General features: G+C 42.1%; 1 protein-coding gene across 7 annotated transcripts in view; it reads right to left on the bottom strand.

The window, feature by feature from the left end:
• The window catches only part of FAM193A (family with sequence similarity 193 member A), a 49,271-nt gene that overhangs the window by 8,088 nt on the left and 19,835 nt on the right, over positions 1-21,348 (bottom strand). For 5 of the 7 annotated variants that reach the window (XM_079983479.1, XM_079983478.1, XM_079983477.1 and 2 more), the window contains 8 exons: positions 20,825-21,073; positions 18,994-19,143; positions 18,654-18,837; positions 15,878-16,132; positions 13,318-13,504; positions 11,742-12,017; positions 9,019-9,295; positions 1,693-1,879 (listed from right to left, as the gene is read on the bottom strand). In XM_079983479.1, coding sequence (XP_079839605.1) covers positions 1,693-1,879; positions 9,019-9,295; positions 11,742-12,017; positions 13,318-13,504; positions 15,878-16,132; positions 18,654-18,837; positions 18,994-19,143; positions 20,825-21,073 — 1,765 coding nt within the window. The remainder of the gene's footprint in view (positions 1-1,692; positions 1,880-9,018; positions 9,296-11,741; positions 12,018-13,317; positions 13,505-15,877; positions 16,133-18,653; positions 18,838-18,993; positions 19,144-20,824; positions 21,074-21,348) is intronic. The other 2 variants (XM_079983476.1, XM_079983480.1) reach the window with 2 other exon arrangements.

The raw sequence follows: 21,348 nt of genomic DNA, 5'->3' as shown, positions 1-21,348 counted from the left end.
AAGGGCGGCCCAGCATGGCTTGACTGCCCAGGTTAGGAGCTCTAATCAGCACAGGTGGCAGCTGTAGAGACATCCAACCCTGCAGGCTTCCTCTACTCATGTTGCCTCTGAAGGTGATCATTCATGCCTGAAGAGGACTCTACCATAATGATCACAAGTGTTGTAAGAAAATACTTCAGGCCAGACATTAAGCTCCATGTAAATTTACATATAGGAGGGACGCAGGTGGCGCTGTGGGTTAAAGCCTCAGCGCCTAGGGCTTGCCGATCGAAAGGTCGGCGGTTCGAATCCCTGCGGCGGGGTGCGCTCCCGCTGCTCGGTCCCAGCGCCTGCCAACCTAGCAGTTCGAAAGCACCTCCGGGTACAAGTAGATAAATAGGGACCGCTTACCAGCGGGAAGGTAAATGGCGTTTCCGTGTGCGGCTCTGGCTCTGGCCAGAGCAGCGATGTCACGCTGGCCACGTGACCCGGAAGTGTCTCCGGACAGCGCTGGCCCCTGGCCTCTTAAGTGAGATGGGCGCACAACCCCAGAGTCTATCAAGACTGGCCCGTACGGGCAGGGGTACCTTTACCTTTACCTTTACCTTAAATTTACATATGCTAAGATTCAATTGTTGGAACGTCAAAATGTATGTAACAGAAATTTATGCTGCCCTAACAATGCATTTGCTAACAACTGCAAAATTTGTTAGAGCTAAAAATGTCAGAAATCCATGAATGCCTATAAAATTTGGATCACAAGAGTATGGGAAACAGCTAATTGCTCAAACTGAGTGAAATTTTGAGGTTAAGAGTTGGAAGGCAACACAGAGAAATACTTTTAGTTTTTGGAACAAAATATATAATTCAAACATGTATTTACAACTACAGTTGAACCTTGGAAGTTGAACGGAATCCATTCCAGAAGTCCGTTCGACTTCCAAAACGATCAGAAATGAAAGCACAGCTTCTGATTTGCTGTAGGACCAGAACAGCCACTTCTGGGTTTGCAGTGTTTGGGAGCCAAAATGTTCGAGAACTAAGGTACTACTGTAATTTTCAAAACTTTAAATTTAAAGTTACCGTATTTTTCGCTCTATAAGACGCACCCGACCATAGGACGCAACTTGTTTTAGAGGGGGAGAACAAGCTAAGCTAAGGAATAGGAAAGGACCAACATGCCACGTCAAGTCTTTTGATGCAGATAAAACCCATGCATTTATCCATCTGACTTTGGAACACAGGAAGACGTCTTATACCCAGTCAGACCACTGGCCCATCTAGCTCAGCACTGTCTACACTGACTGGCAGTGGCTCTTGAGATAAGAGCTTGTCCTAGTCCTCTCTGGGGAAACCAGGAATTCAGCCTCAGACCTTCTGTTCAGAAGCAGTGAGTCTCTCCCCCTGCTGTTGACTCTCCACAATGCCTAACATGAAGTGGGAATTACTGTATTTTTCTGTGTATAAGACTATATTTCCCCCCAAATTTTTAAAGTTTAAAACTGGGGGTCATCTGATACACGGAATGTTGCCATTATTTATTTCTGAATTTTGGGCTCAAAAAATAGGGGTCATCTTATACATGGAAAAATATGGTAGTTAATTAAGTCTGGCAACAGCAGTTAATTCAGTATGTTTTGCAATGCCAAAGCAACAGTATAGTGAAATGCAAGTGGCAGCACCTAAAAATAAAATCTGAGGTGGATTACTTACTCCTCCATGACCAAAGAATTCACAGTAGCAACAGTCACAGTATTTTCCTTCTTTTTGGTTTGTGGATGTTGAGGTACTCGAGCTATGCTCTGAGCAGCTATCTTCATCTTGGCTCTCCTCACCATCATACGGTTGATGGTTATATACACGGCTGTTCTCACAGTGATGGCCTTCACAGTCAGGATCACTACAATAAAGCAGAAAACGGATATTTTAACCCAGTTTCTTAAATCAGTCTAGAAAGCAACAGGAAAACAATCAACCAAGTATAATACTCCATGCATATGATGAAGTGGGTCCTATTCTATACACTGATGCCAACTTTAGGGGGCTCTGGGTGCCAGGGCACCCACAATTTTTTTGTGGGTGCTGAGCACCCCCACCACGTGGCTCCGATGCAACTTCTGGTTTCTACCAGAAGTCGTGTTGGAGGCCTGTAGCGACCTCTGAAGTGACGTACAAGACCCCGCGAAGCCATGGAAGCGACTAATAAAGTCCCTGATAAAGAGAATTGGCAATTAAAATGATAGAATATGCAGAGTTAGCAGGTCTAACAAGTAAAATAAGAGAGCAAGAAGATCTAGCATACAAAGAGTACCGTATTTTTTGCTCTATAACACGCACCTGACCATAACACGCACATCATTTTTAGAGGAGGAAAACAAGGGAAAAAACATTCTGAATGAAACAGTGGATGTATCATTTTTGTGCTTCATGCTGTGGTCACAGACATGTGATCTGATGGTGAATTTGGGGTGACCCAATGCAAAAATCCTGAGAATCCCTCTGGATCCATGCTTTGTAACCACGTTTTTGCACCACTGCAGCCCCAGGCAACAGTGGGTGCGTGATTTTTGGGGGGCAGGCTGTAGCCATGGACATGCTATGTGATCTGATGGTGAATTTGGGCTGACCGAATGCAAAGATCCTGAGGATCCATGTAGATCCATGCTTTTTAACCACGTTTTTGCACCACTGCAGCCCCAGGCAACAGTGGGTGCGTGATTTTTGGGCGGCAGGCTGTAGCCATGGACATGCTATGTGATCTGATGGTGAATTTGGGCTGACCCAATGCAAAGATCCTGAGGATCCATGTGGATCCATGCTTTTTAACCACATTTTAAGTGGGGAGGGAAGGAAAAACACAGAACGGACAAGGAGCACGAGAGGGGTGTGCAGAGAAGCAGCTGGCTAAGAATGCAGGAGAGGGGTATAACGGGAGGGAGGAAAGGAAGGCAAGTTTTCCCTCACCTACCCACCCAAGCCAGCCAGCTCTCGCGCGCGCGCGCTCTCTCTCTCTCTCTCTCCCTCCTGCATGTTTTCAGCAGCACGGAGCACAGAGACGACACTCTGCTTTCCCCTCTGCTTGCCTGGAGGGGAGGGGCTTTCCCTGCTCTTTGTTCCGTTTGAGCAAACACAGCAAGGAAACAGAGGTGGGTGGGCAGTAAAACCCTGAGGCAGAATGCAGGAAAGCAGCCGCTTCCTCTTTTCAGGTTTCCCTTCTCTGAGACACGCGATTTGATTTTTGCCTGATTTTTTTTGCCTCCCCTCGCGCCATTTGGCTCCAGGGACCACACATTCGCTCAATAACACGCACAGACATTTCCCCTTCCTTTTTAGGAGAAAAAATCTGCGTGTTATAGAAGGAAAAATACGGTAGTTGAATTTTTGTGTGGAGCATTTGGAAAATAACTGTAAATGAGTGAAAATGCTAGCAGGATTAAGGTAAATTCAACAGTATAATATATAATAAGGGAAGAATAAAGGGAGGAAGGGAACTAAATGGATATGTAAGATAATGCAGGAATGGTGGGAAGAATAAAAGGAACCAGGGAAGGGGAAGAAGAGAAGTCATTGAATGTTTTAATTAAAAGAAAGATATTAACAGTGGAAATGTATATTTGAATGTGATTTTGCCCAAGTAATAATGAAAATAATAAAAAAATAAAAAAAATAAAAGAAACCGCCGGAAGCCGTGAGGCCCCGCGAGGTCTCGGAAGCAACATCTAAGGCCCTGCCAGGTCTCTGAACACGATTTCCAGTATAAACCGGAGGTTGTGTCAGAGATCTCACAAGGCCTCCAGTGTGACCTTCAAGGCCCTGGAAGGCCCTGGAAGCACAGCTGTGGCTTCGGCATCATAACATGACGTCATGATGTCATGTTATGCTGCGGGTGCCACTGGGCACCCATAATCTGGGACCCAAGTCGGCACCCCTGATTTCACAAAACCTTTTGTTACAACATGTCTATAAATGCTTGACCCCAGACAGACACACTGCTCTCTCTTTGTTCCCAAGTTGTACTGCTGCTTTCCACCAATCCCAAATCCCTTCCCTGAACTGTGTGTCTTGTATCCTGAAATCATGGTCCTTTCTCTCACATTCCATCAACGTGCAAGTGAAAGGATAAGCAAATAACCTCCTTCTCCTCAAACCCTATTTGTACAGTGCCCTTCATTCAAAGATCACAGGGCGGATCACAACAGAAAAATACAAAACGAAGCCCAACCGGTCAGTAGTCACTTAATTTTCCGAATCCAGGGAGGGTTTCTTGAGGAGTGGTTTCACCACTGCAGGCAGGCATTAATCACCCCCCTGGCCTACCCAGCTGTCCCCTACCTAATAGTTTTTATCAGGCAGGAGGGGCAATGGTCCAGAGCATGAACCCCTTGTCCACATCCTCCAGTCTTACTAACTGAAACTCATCCAGCACAACAAGACCTGACAGTGCCCTGGACACCCTTTGAGATTCATTTGATATAACAGCATAGTCAAGGTCATAGTGGATGCAAGGGGTTTTATCCTCCAAATACTTTGTAAACAAGTTACAGCAAGCTGCCCTCCGTTCTGCCACCTCCTTTGGGTCAGACTGTAAGTGGCCCTGCACTACCCAGAAAAGCTCCGCCAGATGGCACAATGAGGATGCAATGGAGGCAACAAAGTCTGCCTTCTTTGCCACCAGGTTAGCTCAGTGATTAGCCCTCACCAGCGTTAGACTGCATTCAATCAGATCTTTCCTCCACACATGTTCAAGCTGCTTCCCAGCTTGTTTCCTTGTTCTATGCTCTGGAATATACCAAAGAATCAAGTGGGAGAGGGTGCTCAGGGGTAATCGTATCAATGGCCTGAGCCATTTGTATGTTCCAGGGGTCAACCGCTGGAAAAACCCCTGAACTGTATGGAAACTCAATGGATCATCCCTCAAGGACAGAGCATCCGATTAGGTCCTCCTGCCTCTGCAGAGAAAAGGTGCTGAAAGCTAAATCTCAACAAAAAGTGATCTCACCATGGCAAGGGACTGATGTCAATATCGCCCACTTTCATATCACCCTCTTCCTGCCCCATTGAGAATACAAGTTCCAGAGTGCGGCCTGCCATGTGTTGGGCCAGTCCCACTGTCGTCATGGCGGTCATGAAGTCCTGAGCCACCCCACAGCTAGTCGCCTCAGCATGGATGTTGAAGTCTCTCAGAACCAGCCGCCTGGGAGTCCTCCACACCACCTCTGAGACCAGCTCAGTGAACCCTTATCTATCCGAATTGTCCAGTGTCAGGAACGCTACTGCAACTATTCCCATTTTGTCCAAGTCAAAGCTGAACTGCACAGCAGTGGTACCAATTGACCTCACTATCCCTCCTTCTCCCACCCACCCCACTTTCTGCGAAAGCCTCATAATTGCTGTTTAAGTAGTTTCAATTTTTCTAAAGAAGTTTATTTGTGGGCTCGTTTCTATTTCTCCCTGAGTACCTTACAAGGGCACATCACTTCCCCAGACTAAATATTCTAAATGTTACCCATGCCACTGGATCCTTGGAATTCTTTTTGTATGTTAGCAGGACCATTCTCCACCAGACTGACATCAGTCTGGAATATGACCAGGGATGCATTGAGAACAGTATTCCCCTATTTGAGCAAATTCCTCTAAGCATTCATGTTCACAAGAGCTTATTCCCTGAAGTAGCCTGCCGATGTGTTTACACACATTTCCTGAGTAAGCTTGCTAACAGCTGGAAGGCAAGTCTTTTGTACTTAACAGCTGAAATGGTGTGAAGAATGCAGAGTCCATTAGGGACTCAGATATTTGTAGCCAGATATTAGGGATATACCTCAAGATAAAGAAAAAGGGAATTCAAATGGATAGAAAAATAATTAATATGGATTTCAACCACTTTTTGGGTACAACACTGCTACATATTTTGGCTGGTCTTATTAATTTTACATGAGTTTTAGCAATGTTGGAATGGGTTTATTTGATTAGGGTTCTGTATTTTTAGCTACCGTGATGCTTTTCTAAGAAAAATTGTGGGATAAAAATATAAAGAACGTAAGGAATGAATCAATATATAGATCAGCAATTTCATACCATAGCAGCAGCTCTGACACATTTATCTTGCTTTTTAATTAGGGCAAAGAACAAATGTTATATGGTTACTTGTACTAACACTGTGGGTTTAACTGATTTGAGAATCATAGGATGATGTTGTTATTAAATTATAATTAACAATAACAACAATGAATTAACGGCTTCCTTTTCCGTTCTGCGCCAGGAATAGATCCTCCCTCAACATCATGGGAGTCGCAGATGAAGATGAAAGAGAATGGTGGGGGTTAAACTGTTTTCTGCATTCCTCTCAGGGTTTGGGAGGAACAGGCTTTTTCACCCGCAGTTTGCCCTGTGGTTTGGCACTCACTTCCCAGGCAATGCGAAGGCAGGCAAAGGCACTGGGTGCAGGAGCACTCCATCTGTCGATGTTAGTGAAGTAAGACATAAATGCTAACTGAGAATTAACCTTGCCTTCAGCTTTTATATAACAAAGCTTGCTTGACATAAGAACAGTCATAATTTATTTCTAAAATCCATTTTACTCTTTTGAGTGACCCTGTTAGTTTCACAAGCTTAATCAAGTTTTTATTTAAAAATAGATGACAGATGAAACTGTTTCTTTAGCAAGCTTCAGTAGCAAGAAACCACAAGACTTGTTTTTGCCAATTTTGAAGAAGGTACCCTTTGCAAGCAACAAATGTTTCCTCTTGGTCAACCCTCTTGATGATTGCAGCTTGTTTTGCAGACCCTATAAGAAATTGCTTTGCTGTTTGCTCAATTGTCAATCTCTCCTTGTGGTGTGAACCAGAGAGGACTGGCTATTTCAGCTGAAATAAATTAGGTGTTGTACCTATCCGTTTTGTCCTGACTCTCTTTCCTGGTAGAGGTTTTGGCTGCTCATCCAAGGAAGAACCTCAGCTGCAAGTTTTCTACAACACCGAAACCCCCTGACTCCATTCCTGGAAGCAGAGGTTAGCCTGCTAATTGAATTTTAATTGGAGATTAAAGTACAGACGTGTGCCAGAAGAGATGAGTTTACAAACTGTAGGACAACCCAGCTGCATGGATTAAAGGAATGAACTGAGCAGCTAATATTTCATTCGGTGCCAGAGATGGTGGAAGGAGGGGAGCCCATGGCTGGCTTATTAAAAATATATATATATATATTTATGATTTGGCAACCCTCCTCGGAATGCAAGTAAAAATTATAAATGTACAAGTGAGGTTGGAAGAAACTGGATTATTAAAATGGAATTTAACAACAAAAATGGAAACTGTGTGTGACCTGAAATAAAAGGAAGGACTATGTTGGAAATATAAAGCCAACCTCACCCACCCTCTACTAGCTACAAAGGAAAGTGGAAAAAAGACGGAGAAGACTTGAATTTAATGTAACTTTGAAGGATAATTAGCCATAAATTCTCAGCTGTAAGGAATCACATACCACTCTTCCCAAGCTGAGAAAAAAATGGCAAGAACAGTTTATTTACTGGGACAGAGAGGCTCCAGGAAGCTGCTGTTTGTGTTCTCTGTGCAAAGCAACGAATAGCAATGCAGAGACTTCTGGAAAACAATGGAACAACAGCTCCACCCAAATCATGATGGGTAACGGCAACAGTTGGAGGAAAGAAAGACATAGCATCATATATGAACAAGAAGAAACATACTGGACAAAGTAATTGCCACATGCAGGAAAGAACAATGACAACACTTACAAGTTCCTCACCTGAAGTTTTATAAATTATTGAATGTAACAATATGAATAGAAATCATTAAGATTGCAGCTGTTTTATAAGGGGTTATCATTATAACTGGAATGTAACTGAAATTAGCGAGATTTTGGAACACATAAAATAAAATAAAATCAGGAAGCCATCAAATCTAGCACGTGGGGGGCACTTTAATTAAAATGTATGATTTGGGATTTGAACAATCTGCATTAATAACTGTATTAATTGGATATGAATTGGTATTGGTATAATGTGGCTATTATTGGAATAATATTGGAAAACTAATAAAAAATTTTTTTACAAAACCAATGAATTAACAAGCAAATAAATTCTAAAGGCACTGAGAATAATAATAATAACAATAACAATAATTTATTATTTATACGCTGCCCATCTGGCTGGGTTTCCTCAGCCACTCTGGGCGGCTCCCAACAGAATTAAAAGCACAATAAAACATCAAACTTTAAAAACCTCCCTAAACAGGGCTGCTTTTAGATTGGAAGGACAGATCCTGAAGCTGAGGCTCCAGTACTTTGGCCACCTCATGAGAAGAGAAGACTCCCTGGAGAAGACCCTGATGTTGGGAAAGATGGAGGGCACAAGGAGAAGGGGGCGACAGAGGACGAGATGGTTGGATAGTGTTTTCGAGGTTACCAGCATGAGTCTGACCAAGCTGCGGGGGGCAGTGGAGGACAGGAGTCCCTGGCGTTCTCTGGTCCATGGGGTCACGAAGAGTCGGACACGACTAAACGACTAAACAACAACAACAACAAAAAGTCAGACAGTTGTTTACAGTGGTACCTCGGGTTAAGTAATTAATTCGTTCCGGAGGTCCGTTCTTAACCTGAAACTGTTCTTAACCTGAAGCACCACTTTAGCTAATGGGGCCTCCTGCTGCCGCCGCGCCGCCGCAGCCAGATTTCTGTTCTCATCCTGAAGCAAAGTTCTTAACCTGAAGCACTATTTCTGGGTTAGCGGAGTCTGTAACCTGATGCGTCTGTAACCTGAACCGTATGTAACCCGAGGTACCACTGTATTTCCTTGATATCTGATGGGAGGGCATTCCACAGGGCGGGCACCACCACCAAGAAGGCCCTCTGCCTGGTTCCCTGTAACCTCACTGTGCTTGGAAACGTACTGGGAGCCAATGTAGGTCTTTCAGGACCAGTGTTATATGGTCTCGGCGTCCAAGTATTAATCACATCTTTTGGCCATGTTGTGGTTTTTTAATTTCTATTTTTAAATAAAAATGTAAAGACAAACAAAATCTCACCTGCAAACACTTGATGGAGCACTAATTAAGCTCTCTGTGGTTGAAAGAGGTGGAACTGTCATGGGATAAAGACCTGAATGGGAATCCACAAAGCTGGGTGCAGTTGTGGTAACTCTGGAGAAAGATGAAGCATTAGGACTTGGCAGATGGGGAGTAGAAGCTGGAGGAAGCACCACAGGAGAAAGGAAAGGAAGTGGCACAAAATTTGTGGGATTTTGAGGTGCAGCCAATGCAGAACATCTGTGATCCTCTGAACTGATATTGTGGAATACATCACCTAAATACAAGAAAGAAAAGTTACCTCATATTCTCAATGTTAACAATGTCTTCATTTCATTGGCAGTCATTTCTGAAATTTGAATAGAATTTATATTCTAGTTTTTTTAAAAAAAAATGGAACCATGGATAAAATATTGCACAAACAGTTGGTTTTTAAAAGAGGCATTTTAATAAATATTTGTAATTTAAAATAATTGCCAAATGGCATCTTAAAGCCAAAGCCTCACGCAATCAATTCACTTGTTTGCATGCCTGTTGGATGGTATCTCTCAGCACAGAGAGAACTGAAATGAACTTCACTTATGAATGTTCTGGGCACAATTCTATATTCCAAGTTTGAAAGAGAAAGAGGGGGTGACATTACAAAGCTATCTTGTAAGACATATGATGCAGCAAGGGGCAGAGGCATTGGGCAGGGACAGGAGACTGACATACAGCTGAGAGTAGAGAAGCAGAGGGAAAGGCTATGGAGGATGCTGAGAGGGTTAGTTTATTCTGAGTTTGGGAGGAAACAGGAACCTGTATAAGAAATATACGTAGAAAGGAACTTGGGAAGAAAGATTGGCCTTTCACATGGTAATGGAACATGTAAGCAGAATTATCTGACAGGCTGTCTATCAAATACTGTGACTTATGTATGCTTAGCTCTATGAGTGAACACCAGAGAAAATTCCTTTTGTCTCCATTCCCACATTTCAACCATTTACAACTCCTAATGATGGTAAAGTTTTACATTGAGATTTTACTGCAAGTCAATGTAATTTATGCAATTTAGTGTCATTCCTCTTTTGTAAACATAGGACAGATGAAGAAATCCTCAGATTACAGGTTAGAGAACAAAGATCAGAACGAAACTACTGAGGCTCTTCTAACACATTTTCTGGAAAATAATTTTCCTGAAAATGCAAGGTTTCTAGTGACTGAACAAATTTTCTGGAAATTTTCTGGTCTACTTAAAAAGTGCAAAGTCCTCACATTTTACTCTGCTAGCAAGAAGCCTATTGGATTTTTACTTTACAAACTGTAACCCCTAATGAGCTGAATGAAACTTTTGATCTGCTGGCACTTTTATAGCATCTGTTTTTAGTTACAGGCTATATCTTAAAAGTGATTATTATTTTAAGGATGCAGATACAGATGCAGATGCAGATAAGGATACAGTTTGCAGATGATATGAATGCAAGCATAGCCTGAAGTGGTAGCCATCCAGTCTTTGGGCTGGGGAAAGATAAGCTGGCAAGCCGTGTAGATGGTCTTGTCAGATTACATATTTGTTTGTCACTTAAATGGTTCCTTTTTTATTTATAAAAAGTTAAGACTATAAGTTGGTGTAATGGTATGCGAGTAGTAATGTGTTTTGTAGAAAGCTTGTTATGGAGTTGTGAAAGGAGGCATTTCCCTTATCACCAACCTAATATGGAACTCACACAGAAAATATACCAAAGAACCAGAAATTAATTACACATAAAACTTTAAAAAAACAACAACCCTGGGTGTAAATGAAAAGCACTTTCACTAGTACTCTGTTTAGAACATTGTAAAAGTTTATCTGTATGTTTGGTTATTAACTATTTCATGCACTGATATTTAAGAGTACAGTACAAGTATTGTTTTCAGATGTGATTGGGTCTTGTGTTTCCATTTGTTGTTGTAAAAGAAGACTCATATTGGCAGACATTTACTAGAAACAGGGACTTTTCAGTTGTGGGGCCAACCTTTAGCATACCCTCCCAAGAGAGGCCCACTAAAGTCAGATCTAGATGCAAAGTCAAGCACCAGATCTTTCCAACAACTTCTGGGTTCAACTGAAATTGTTTCTCTTTTGTTTTAGCTCTGCTTTTATTTTGGTTTGCTCTTGTCCATTTTTTTCCTTTGGCTATCAATTCTAGGTTTCTTGTTACTTATGTTTGCCCCCTTCTTTTTTTCCTCTGCTAGCTCTTGTGTGAGATTTAAATGTTAGAAAATAAGAACCAGTTGGATCAGTTCTAAGGCCCAAAGTCCAGCATTTTCTTCTCACAGTGGCCAAGCAGATGCTTATGGGAATTCTGTAAGCAGAACCTTAGCACAACAGCACTCTCCTCGTCACAGGGGAATTGTCTCCCTTGGGAGGTGGTGGACTGTATTTCCTTGGAGGTTTTAAAGCAGAGATTGGATGGCCAAATGTCTTGGATGCTTGAGCTGAGATTCCTGCATTTCAGGTGGTTGGACTAGACCAGTGTTTCCCAACCTTGGGCCTCCAGCTGTTTTTGAACTACAATTCCCATCATCCCTGACCACTGGTCTTGCTAGCTAGGGATGATGGGAGTTGTAGGCCAAAAACATCTGGAGGCCCAAGGTTGGGAAACACTGGACTAGACAACTCTATGATTCTATGACTTGTAACTGCTTAAAAATGTTTATGTAAGCTGCTAATAAGCAGGATAACAAGTGTATTTAATATTTACCTAGTGATGATGATCTTTTAGATGAAACTTTAAACTGGTTGTTGCTTGACTGTACTGTGGTAGCAGTGCATGAAACTGAAGAGGTTGCTGAAGATGTTGCCATCACTACTTTTTTAGTGTCCATAAAAGACGCATCTTGACAATGATACAGACATTTTTTCTTTAAAATATTTTCCCTCTTTTTGCTCTCAGTTATTACCATTCCTTCATTTCTAGATGTTACGGGAAGTACATTAGGTATCAGTTCTGAAAGAGCTGCTGCTGCTGCAGCACTTCCTTTAAATTGAAGAAAGAGACAAACTAGTTCAGTTGTTTAGCATGATTAACATTGCATTAATGTCACCTAGATGGGTATAGGGCGACACACACACACACACACACACACTTTAAATACCGCTCTAAGCCCAGAGGTCTCAGGGTGGTTCACAGAGTATGTCTGGGATGAATGAAAGCTAAAGACTTACATGCTATCAGCTGTAATACAGATATGTATAATCAGAAATATGTTTAGAATTGGTATTATTCCGTTTAAAACTTTAAGTAATGTAATAATTCATTGTAATCTCAAAAGCAATTTCAGGTAAATAGCTTTATACACAGAACCACTATCCAAAACCTCTTTTAGTATTTACAAACACCGTGTAAACCATCCCAAGGCAGTAATAAAATTCATTATACCATAAACCATTAAACTACAATCTATAAAGCACTAAAACATTAAAAAATATGATAGCAGAGCATTTATTGGAGGGCTGTGCTATTCTTATTAAAGAACCATGATGCAACATATTTATATGTTAAAGAACTTTTTAAAAAATGTACATGAGGTAAGAAGCAAACTATAGCCGGAATCCCTGTCTTTGATGCTGGTTTGTTTTATTCAACACCTTCAGCCAGAAGTGAAGGTAAAACAAACGCATTAGGAATATATTGCATTTTGATGTGGAGCCTGAGTTCTTCCCCATCTCAAAAAAACAAAGAAGTTCAGGCTATAAGTACTGTTGCTTATGCAGTTAAAACAGCAGAACCCATGCACAAAAGAGAGGAATCAACAGGCTTAGGGAAACCTTAACGTGTGCAGAACTTCAAAAATATTTTAGGACAAAGAAACCCCAGCAGCCCAATGAGAACTGAGCATGCTCAGCGGCCATAGAATGATGGCTCACTGGGGAACGGGAACAGAATAGGGGTGGAATACAGGAGCTACAATACAACATTTTGCAGGTCCACTAGTTTTACTATACAAGCAGCGACAATTTCACATAGGGGTTCTGTTTCCGGCCCCTGCAAGCGGTAGTGGAGTGCACCTTGTCCTGCCCCCCATTACTTCTGGGTCAACAAGGACCCACACGTCAGCAATCACGCCCAAAGAGTGATTGCTGAGGCCCAAAGATTTCTGACAATACTAGTGCATTTGTAAATATCACAAATCAAATGGGTACCTGTATTTGATCCCTCTTTCCCTCCTATTGTCCCAATTGGAATCAGACAGTAAATCTAATTCAGTCAAGGGCCTTACTAGAACATCCAGAATCACATTGCCGCTTTTCAGAGTAAAGCAGAATTATACTCTCACCAGGAAGTTCCTCTTGTAAAGAAGTGGAGGCATTCCAGTTTTTCTCATTCATGACTTCCGATTCCCAGATGCTTAAAAATTTAGAACTCTTCCAGTCTGTGGTACTTCCAAAACCGTTTGGATAGATATTATCTTGGAATGGTGTACTGAGTGCTTGCTGATTGTTTCCATTATTCTGAACCAGGGCCTACAACAAGAGTACTTTCTAATTAGTCTTCTGCTTGTTTGCATCCACTCCAAAATTATTAGTCACATACAAGGGAAAATGATGCAGAGTCATGTTGCTCTGAAAATACCATTATACAACAGCTGCATTCAGACATCATGCTATGCCACAGTTTATAATGACCAGAATGAGCCTATGCAGGCCTTGGGCTCATGAGCCTTCCCTCTAGCATGACAACAAGGTGTTTGAAAGCATTTCCTTGCTTGCTTGCTTAACTTCAGTTTCTTGTTTCATAGCCTAAGGTCTTCCTCATTACCATGATTTACTGTTACATTTCAGTTCAATCTCTATATAGTCAGTAGACCACAGGGCCATAGCTGCAGCCCACTTGTAGCTATAGGATGGAAGGAAAACACAGAATGAGGTCACCTGAACTGATGAGGCTCAGCTCTGTATCTTCTTTTCATCAAATACAGATAAAGTGATGGATGTGCTGAACTGATTCTACAATGTTGGAATGTACTCTGAGGTGTTGAACAAGAGCTTCAGCTGTCATGTATAACTTTCTGTTTGGTGGCCCCAGGGATTCAAATTAGCACCTGTGGTTGATATTGAAGGAATTTAACAGCAGAATTGCGGAGCTGGAGTCCTACCAGCTGCAAAGAAGACCAAGCTAAGAAAACCTGCTAAGCAGATTCCTGGGGGATATGTAATGATGACACCAATTACCATTGGATAAGACTGCCTGTTCCATTCAAATAGGCTAGCACAGTGGTCACCAATGTGGTGCCTGCAGGACGCAGTGTGCCCACTGTACCTCTTATGGTGCCCACAGAAGGTCCAGCCCTTAAAAATCCACAATGCATGAGAGACTGTTTGCTCTTCTTACTCACTTCCTCTTTGCACCAGCTTGGCCTCTCATATATTGAACATACCCACACTTAACGGAAGGCTAATGCTGAACATTTCCCTTCCCTTCTAAAGAGAGGAGATAGAAAGCTCTTATTTCTATGGCAAATAACAGTAATGGCTGCTGTAGGTGCCTTTTTTAAAAATGGGGGCACACCAATGCTTTTTCTGGCCATGTCTCTTTTTCTGCTCTATTAGATATGGCAGCTGTTTTGTGACTGATATCCACGGTGCTTTTGGAAATGTGAAACATGGCATGAAAATGTTAGTGACACACACATGCACCTGGGCTAGAGAGAGCAAGGAATGATCAATGATGGGATATCCCCAGGATCACAATGTTCTCACAGACAAAAGGATCACCTACTTTCCCCATCTTTCTATATGATTTTCAGTTGGCTACATGTGTGTATTGTATTGTATATGCAGGCATGAATGCATTTTTTAAAGAACATTTTGTAAGGAAAATATAATTGTAGCGCTCTTAAATAGTAATGGTAATATAAAACTAATGTTTTATTAATTTCTTAATGTTTTAGTTATTCATTCATAGCTTAATGTGTCTCTGGGATTAAAAAACTTCAAGTACCTGATTTTTGTAAAACTGACAATTTCTCATCTAATGGCTACTGTTTCCTTGGTAGTGACATTTGATAACAACAGTTCAATGACTTAGCACAGTGGTTTTCAACCAGTGTGTCGCGGCACCTGGGGGTACCTTGAATGATGGTTGGGGGGGGATGCTGCAGGCAACACCGGCCTCTGTCTTGCACAGCTCTTTGTTGCAGCAGTCCTGGCTATAAGCTTCCCTGGAAAAACGTGTCTCTGGGGCTGGCCAGGGGGTACTGGTTACCAGGAGCTGAGGCAGCCTTGGAGTAAGCAAGCAAGCAGGCAGGAGAGGGAGCCCACTCACCCAGTCCAATAGCCCTTTCTTTGGAGTGGACAGGCCAGGAGTGGGAGGCCAGGCAGGCAGGCACTGCACTGACCTTTCTTGTGCTTGCTGTGTGCAAGGTCTGTGAGAGTTGAGTGCTCGGTGCTGAAGGGGAACCTTTCCGCTATGCTGGCCCAGTAGTGCCCACTGTTGCCTCCCATGCTAAGGTGCTGTCCTCATGTTCAACTTTGGCCAGTCTCCGTTGGGGCACCAAGCCTGGGGGCACCTTTTCCCAGGCCCCTGTGGAGCAGTGTGAGGAGGCACCACTCTTTGGGGGGTGGCAGAGGCTCAGAGACCAGAGGCAGCAGCAGTGGCTGCCCAGAGGGAGAGGAGGCTGAAGAAAGACCCCACAAGGGAGAGTGTTTGAAAACAGATGTGAGGCTGCCAGCTCTACAGGCAAGTGATCACATAACTGGGCTGCCACAGAGTGAATGTAGTTGGTCAATGGAGCTGTGGACTCAATAAAGGTTGAAAACCTCTGAACTGGCAAATTATTTTTAACAGATGCATGAAATATCTTGGAACCCCGAAGATTGCCACTTTGACAGACTTACCTTATTTTGTGCAAAGGGGGAAGCAGTGTATAAAGAAGGATGGATTAGTGGAGGAGGTAAGTGAGGAATAGTATGAAGTGGTATTTGTCCATGGATATGAGGATAAAGATGAAGAGCAGGATGGGCAGGTTTTTCTGGCATCCTAAATTGATGCCCAGCAGGAAGACATTTCACTTCAGTGTCTGAAGAAGAGGGGCCTGAGATTTCCTGTTTACAGACATGGCACTCACAACAAGCTGGTTCTTGATCAATCTGCTATAAATGAAAGGAGGGTACAAAAGGTAAACCACACTGCAAAATTAGAGAAACATTTCATTTATTTTTTGGAAACAATTATCTTAGATGTAATCTATTGTTTTAGAAAATGACAATAATGACACCTCTCAAATATATAAAATACAACAAGCTTAAAACCACCTTAATTGTTTCTGTTATAAACTGTGTGTCAATGTATTCACGTACTGACTTGTACCAGGGTGTTTTTTTCAGTGGGAACTCACCGAAGCTGCTCCGTCACCACTTTATCTAGAAACAAAGCTCTGCTTATACCTTCTAGCACTTGAAATACATCTTACTTTCAGACCCTGGCAGTCCACTTCCTTACCTGAAAATTACATTAATGCTATGGTCCAATGCTTACCCTGAAGTATCTCCCATTGAGTTCAATGGCACTCCCATTAATTTAGGATTGAAACCTAAGGCTTTACTGGTATTAAATAACATAGGCTTGGAATTCCATTCTTGAGCTTTACAGCATTAATTCTTCCAGATATCAATAACATCAGGTGGGGGGAGTAGAGGATGTTGGTGCAACTAGACAACCTTTAATTCTAAACTTCTGTCTAGTTGCTTCCCCTTACTGGGTGGGGATGCCCAAAAAAGTGTGGGATAATCAGTCTCACATAGCCAACATGCTTAAGTCTAATTAATGCATGAAGAGTTAAGACCATAAGAGTAAGCTGTTCTGCCAGGCTTAGTGAGGTCACTCCTGCTTACCTTGTCAAGCTCTTTTTTATCCCACTTTCTCACATTCTACTATGTGAACCCTACCAGGAAGGAGGTCTGGACTAGTTGCTCCAAGCCAAGATCACATGGCTTAAGGATCTATCTTAGTGTTTCTATACAAATAATTTAGAAACATTTACCACTTTGGAACCTGAGTTTTACTGTCTGTCTTTTATAAGTGCTGTATGAAATAGCACATGAATCTGATCTTTGAAAAAAATTGTAAGTAAAGCATTTTAAACTTATAAAAGTTTAAACTTACTAATGTGCGATCTCTTTCTATGCTAAGGGAGGTGGGGAATTTTGGAAGCAACTTAGATGGGGATGTTTAAATGGTCTAACAGCCTAAATTTCCAAACTTTACATTGCCACACATTTTGTGTTTTTAATGTTCTGCTGTGGTTCTCTTGCCAAACCTGGTTCTAGGCATCCAGGAATTCTCTTTTTATTTTACCTAATTTTTCTTTCTCAACCAACAAGAAGGTGCTCTGAAGAAGATCCAAAGGCCCAAAGAGGTATATACAGGAGGAAGTGAACCTTCCAAGTAACAGGTTGTAAGCTCTTTTAGGTTTTAAATGTTAATACAACACTTTAAACAGACCAAGAAACAGAATGACAGCCAGGCCAGATGAAATAGTACTGGTGTGATACAGTCATATCAACACAACCCTATTATAACTCTAACACTACATGGATAATGATTGTACAAAAGCTTCAAGAGGGTGTAAGAAATAGAAAGGCAAATATTAAGGGTGCATGGATTATGATTACATCAAAACCAGAGATTGGTCTGCTATAATATATGAAAAGAAATCCTTCTGCAATTACATTAGGACAGTTCAAAGGAGGAACTGGGGGAGCACAGATGTTGATATTGACAGCCAGCTGTGGAAACCCTGGAACACACAGTGCTGTAGTGCAGTATATGTAGTTGTCCATGTCCATAGTGAAGTGGTTGGGGAACAAAGGGGATTTGGAGGGACAGCGGGGTAGAGGACAGGCTGAGCTTTCTGCTCGAAAACCAGACACCATAGGATCATATTTTATCTAGCTAGATTCCTAGTTGCAGTTCTGTCTATTAAAAAGGAAGGGGATAAATTTCATATGGCTGACTACCACAATGATTTAAAACACTGAAAGTCTGGAGTGGGAACAGGGGTGGAGGAGCCAGAAAATGAGTGATTGCTAACTTTGGGTGAAAATATCAAATTGAATTATAAATATACAGCTATGTGCAGCATTTCACTATTTTGTAATGTGATATTATTTATTAGTGGCCAGGGACGCGGGTGACGCTGTGGGTAAAAGCCTCAGCGCCTAGGGCTTGCCGATCGAAAGGTCGGCGGTTCGAATCCCCGCGGCGGGGTGTGCTCCCGCTGCTCGGTCCCAGCGCCTGCCAACCTAGCAGTTCGAAAGCACCTCCGGGTGCAAGTAGATAAATAGGGACCGCTTACCAGCGGGAAGGTAAACGGCGTTTCCGTGTGCGGCTCTGGCTCGCCAGAGCAGCGATGTCACGCTGGCCACGTGACCCGGAAGTGTCTCCGGACAGTGCTGGCCCCTGGCCTCTTAAGTGAGATGGGCGCACAACCCCAGAGTCTGTCAAGACTGGCCCGTACGGGCAGGGGTACCTTTACCTTTTTATTATTTATTAGTACTGCTGTGATTTCTCTCTTTTTTTGAACAATTTATCATTGGCTAACTAAAAAGAAATCCAGAAGAACATTGTTTCAGGGTTCATATACATTACTCTTAAGAACTAAATGTGATTTACCTGCTGAATAGAGTATGATGACAAAGAACTGTCCGTTTTCACTTCATCCTTCCTTCGCACATTAGTTCCAAGCATTAAATCCCCTTCTTGAGCCCTTGGTAAATTACCACCATTCTCTTCATCTGCTTCTTCAGCATCTGCTACTGATGAACTGCTACTAGTGTTACTACTCTGCTGGGGAGACAGATAAATAGTTTAGGTTTAATATGATTTTAAATTACATCTGAATTGCTTTATGATTCTACTATATGTGTCCACCACCTTGGGACCCCCCAAGATGAACAGTGGTATATAAATGTAAATAATAGATGTATAAAATGTATTTCAAAATTACAGTACCTCAGCCTTTAATGCCATGTTTTTGACTCCATCAGTTAACAGTCTGTGGATCCCATTCATGTTTCTGACAGCCTCAGCATTATCGTAGTGATTAATACAATAAATATCAGGTTTTTCTGATACTGCTGAAATATCTTCATTTTCAGTATTACTGTGAAGAAAAGTGGGGGTTTTTTGTACATGCTAAATAGGTCAAGCAATAGAGAACATTGAAAAGAAAGTAAAATGCAATTTCCATTGGTTTTGAATATGTAATTTTCTTCTAGAAATAGGGGTTGGGTGTTTGTTATTTTAATGCCATTTCACTGGAATTTATAACAGAAATAAAAGCTCTGGGTGCAAATCCAAATATAGACGACATGTAAGGCATCTCCAGATTTTTCATTTTAAAAAGATGCCATACTGCATTTTAGCCCATAAAAGCATTGATTCAAAGACATGATACATCCTAAAAGCATAATGGATAGCTTTGCTGTGGGAAAAAGGGTTAATTCTGATATCATCATTGTCATTCCCCTTGTACTTACTCAAGTAAAGTGAAGCAGAGGACTTCCATCACAAGTGAATGGACAAGGTATGCTCAAACCCCTTGTCACTATCACCTTGGTAGTCCAGTGTCTGAAGGCTTGTTCTTGTATGTTAATAATGAATGGGGCTTCTCCATACTTTGCCTAAAGATCAGTATGTTTCAGCTCCCAAAAAACTAAAGTAGCTCAGGAGTAAATCTGCCATTCTGCCCGCCACTTAATTATGCCAGAAGTATAGCCTATGTTTCAAATTTCATGATTCCAGGATAGTTCCAGTTTTTGGGAACAGGCTGATCATAATGGGTCTAATTACAGGTGGAAATGAATCGGCGTACAGGGGGGAGGTTCAAAAGTATCTACATGGTGCTTAGAGAATAACTTGCACCTAAATATTAGCAAGACAAAGGAGATGGTGTTGGACTTTCAGAGGAAGAAAGGGGAACTAGCCCCGCTGTATATCGGGGGGGGGGGTGTAGAGAGAGTCTCTTCCTTTAAATTCCTGGGAGTTTACCTTAGTGAAGACCTCACTTGGAAAAACAATATAACTCAGGTGGTTAGGAAGGCCCAACAGAGACTCCATTTCCTCAAGGTCTTGCGAAAGAACAACCACGGACAAAAAGTCTTTACAGAGGGTGGTGAACACAGCACATGATATCATGGGCTGTCCCCTGAGCCCGCTAGATGACGTCGCAAGGGATTGTTGCCTTAGGAGAGCGAGAAAAATTCTCAGGGGCGATTCACACCCCAGCCAGCACCTCTTTAATCTTCTACCCTCGGGCAGGAGATGTATAATCAGTCATACCAACAGACTAAAAAACAGTTTATATCCGTGGGCTGTTAGGCTGCTGAATGGAAAATAATATAGTGCAACTGACCTTCGGGGTTGGCGTGTTGTGCGACAAGCACACAGAGTGCAATGAGATTGAGTGTTTGTGGGGGGGAGGCTCGCTTAACTTCATTGTACACAGGTTGTACATTGACAATAAAGGTGCTATTATTATCATCACAAGTTTAAAAATATACAGTATTTCTAAAGCTGGGGTCCACAAGAGCCTTAAGTGTATGTGTCAGTGCTTCTATATTTACAGCAGGGTCTCGTCTTCTTTGTCTTCTAACTTGCATTCGATGCCCTGTGCCAAGTGCTGCTCACCCTCTTCAACATCAGCACATGGAACTGCCACTGGAAAAGCAGTAAGGACCCAGCAAATCCACTGCACACAAAGAAATTCTTTTCACTACTGTTAGATTTTGTTCTCAAAATTTCACATTTTACTATGATCAAAAGAACAACAAGGCCACACTTACAAAGGTGATCCAGAGCTATTATCTGCAAGGATGAGTCTTTGTCTGTCTATCTGCTGGTCAGTAAAAGGAGAACTGGAACTAGACCCTGAGCTTCCTGATGATATACTTCGTAAGTGCATTTGAGAGAGATAATCGGGAGCAGAATCAATTTGAAGGGGAAGCTGGTTACTATGGACATCGCCTGTAGCTGGTGAATCCATGATTCCACACATCAGAATATGCGAAAGGCTGCAGTCATCACAAGTACATCTGTTCATGAATTCAAAACATAATATTATCAACACCAATATTTTGTTCAATTTCATTAAATTAAATATTCACACATAAAACAACCAGTGGAAAGTTTTTCCTGTGAGAAGTTTGGACAGAGTCCAAAAGCCAGGAAGATTTGCAGCGTTTCCCACAGGCGACATGAAGCAAGGCCAGAGACACAGAGCTGCAGCACAGATATGGTGACTAGCTGTTCCAGTGCAAAGGTGAAGGCAGACCTTTGTGGAAGATGGAACTGGTTCACCAAAAGTTTA

This window comes from Podarcis cretensis, assembly GCF_951804945.1.
Source record: "Podarcis cretensis genome assembly, chromosome: 7".
NCBI classification, from domain to species: domain Eukaryota; kingdom Metazoa; phylum Chordata; class Lepidosauria; order Squamata; family Lacertidae; genus Podarcis; species Podarcis cretensis.
The sequence above is the reverse complement of the archived record's forward strand: the minus strand, read 5'-3'. Positions and strand labels throughout refer to the sequence as shown.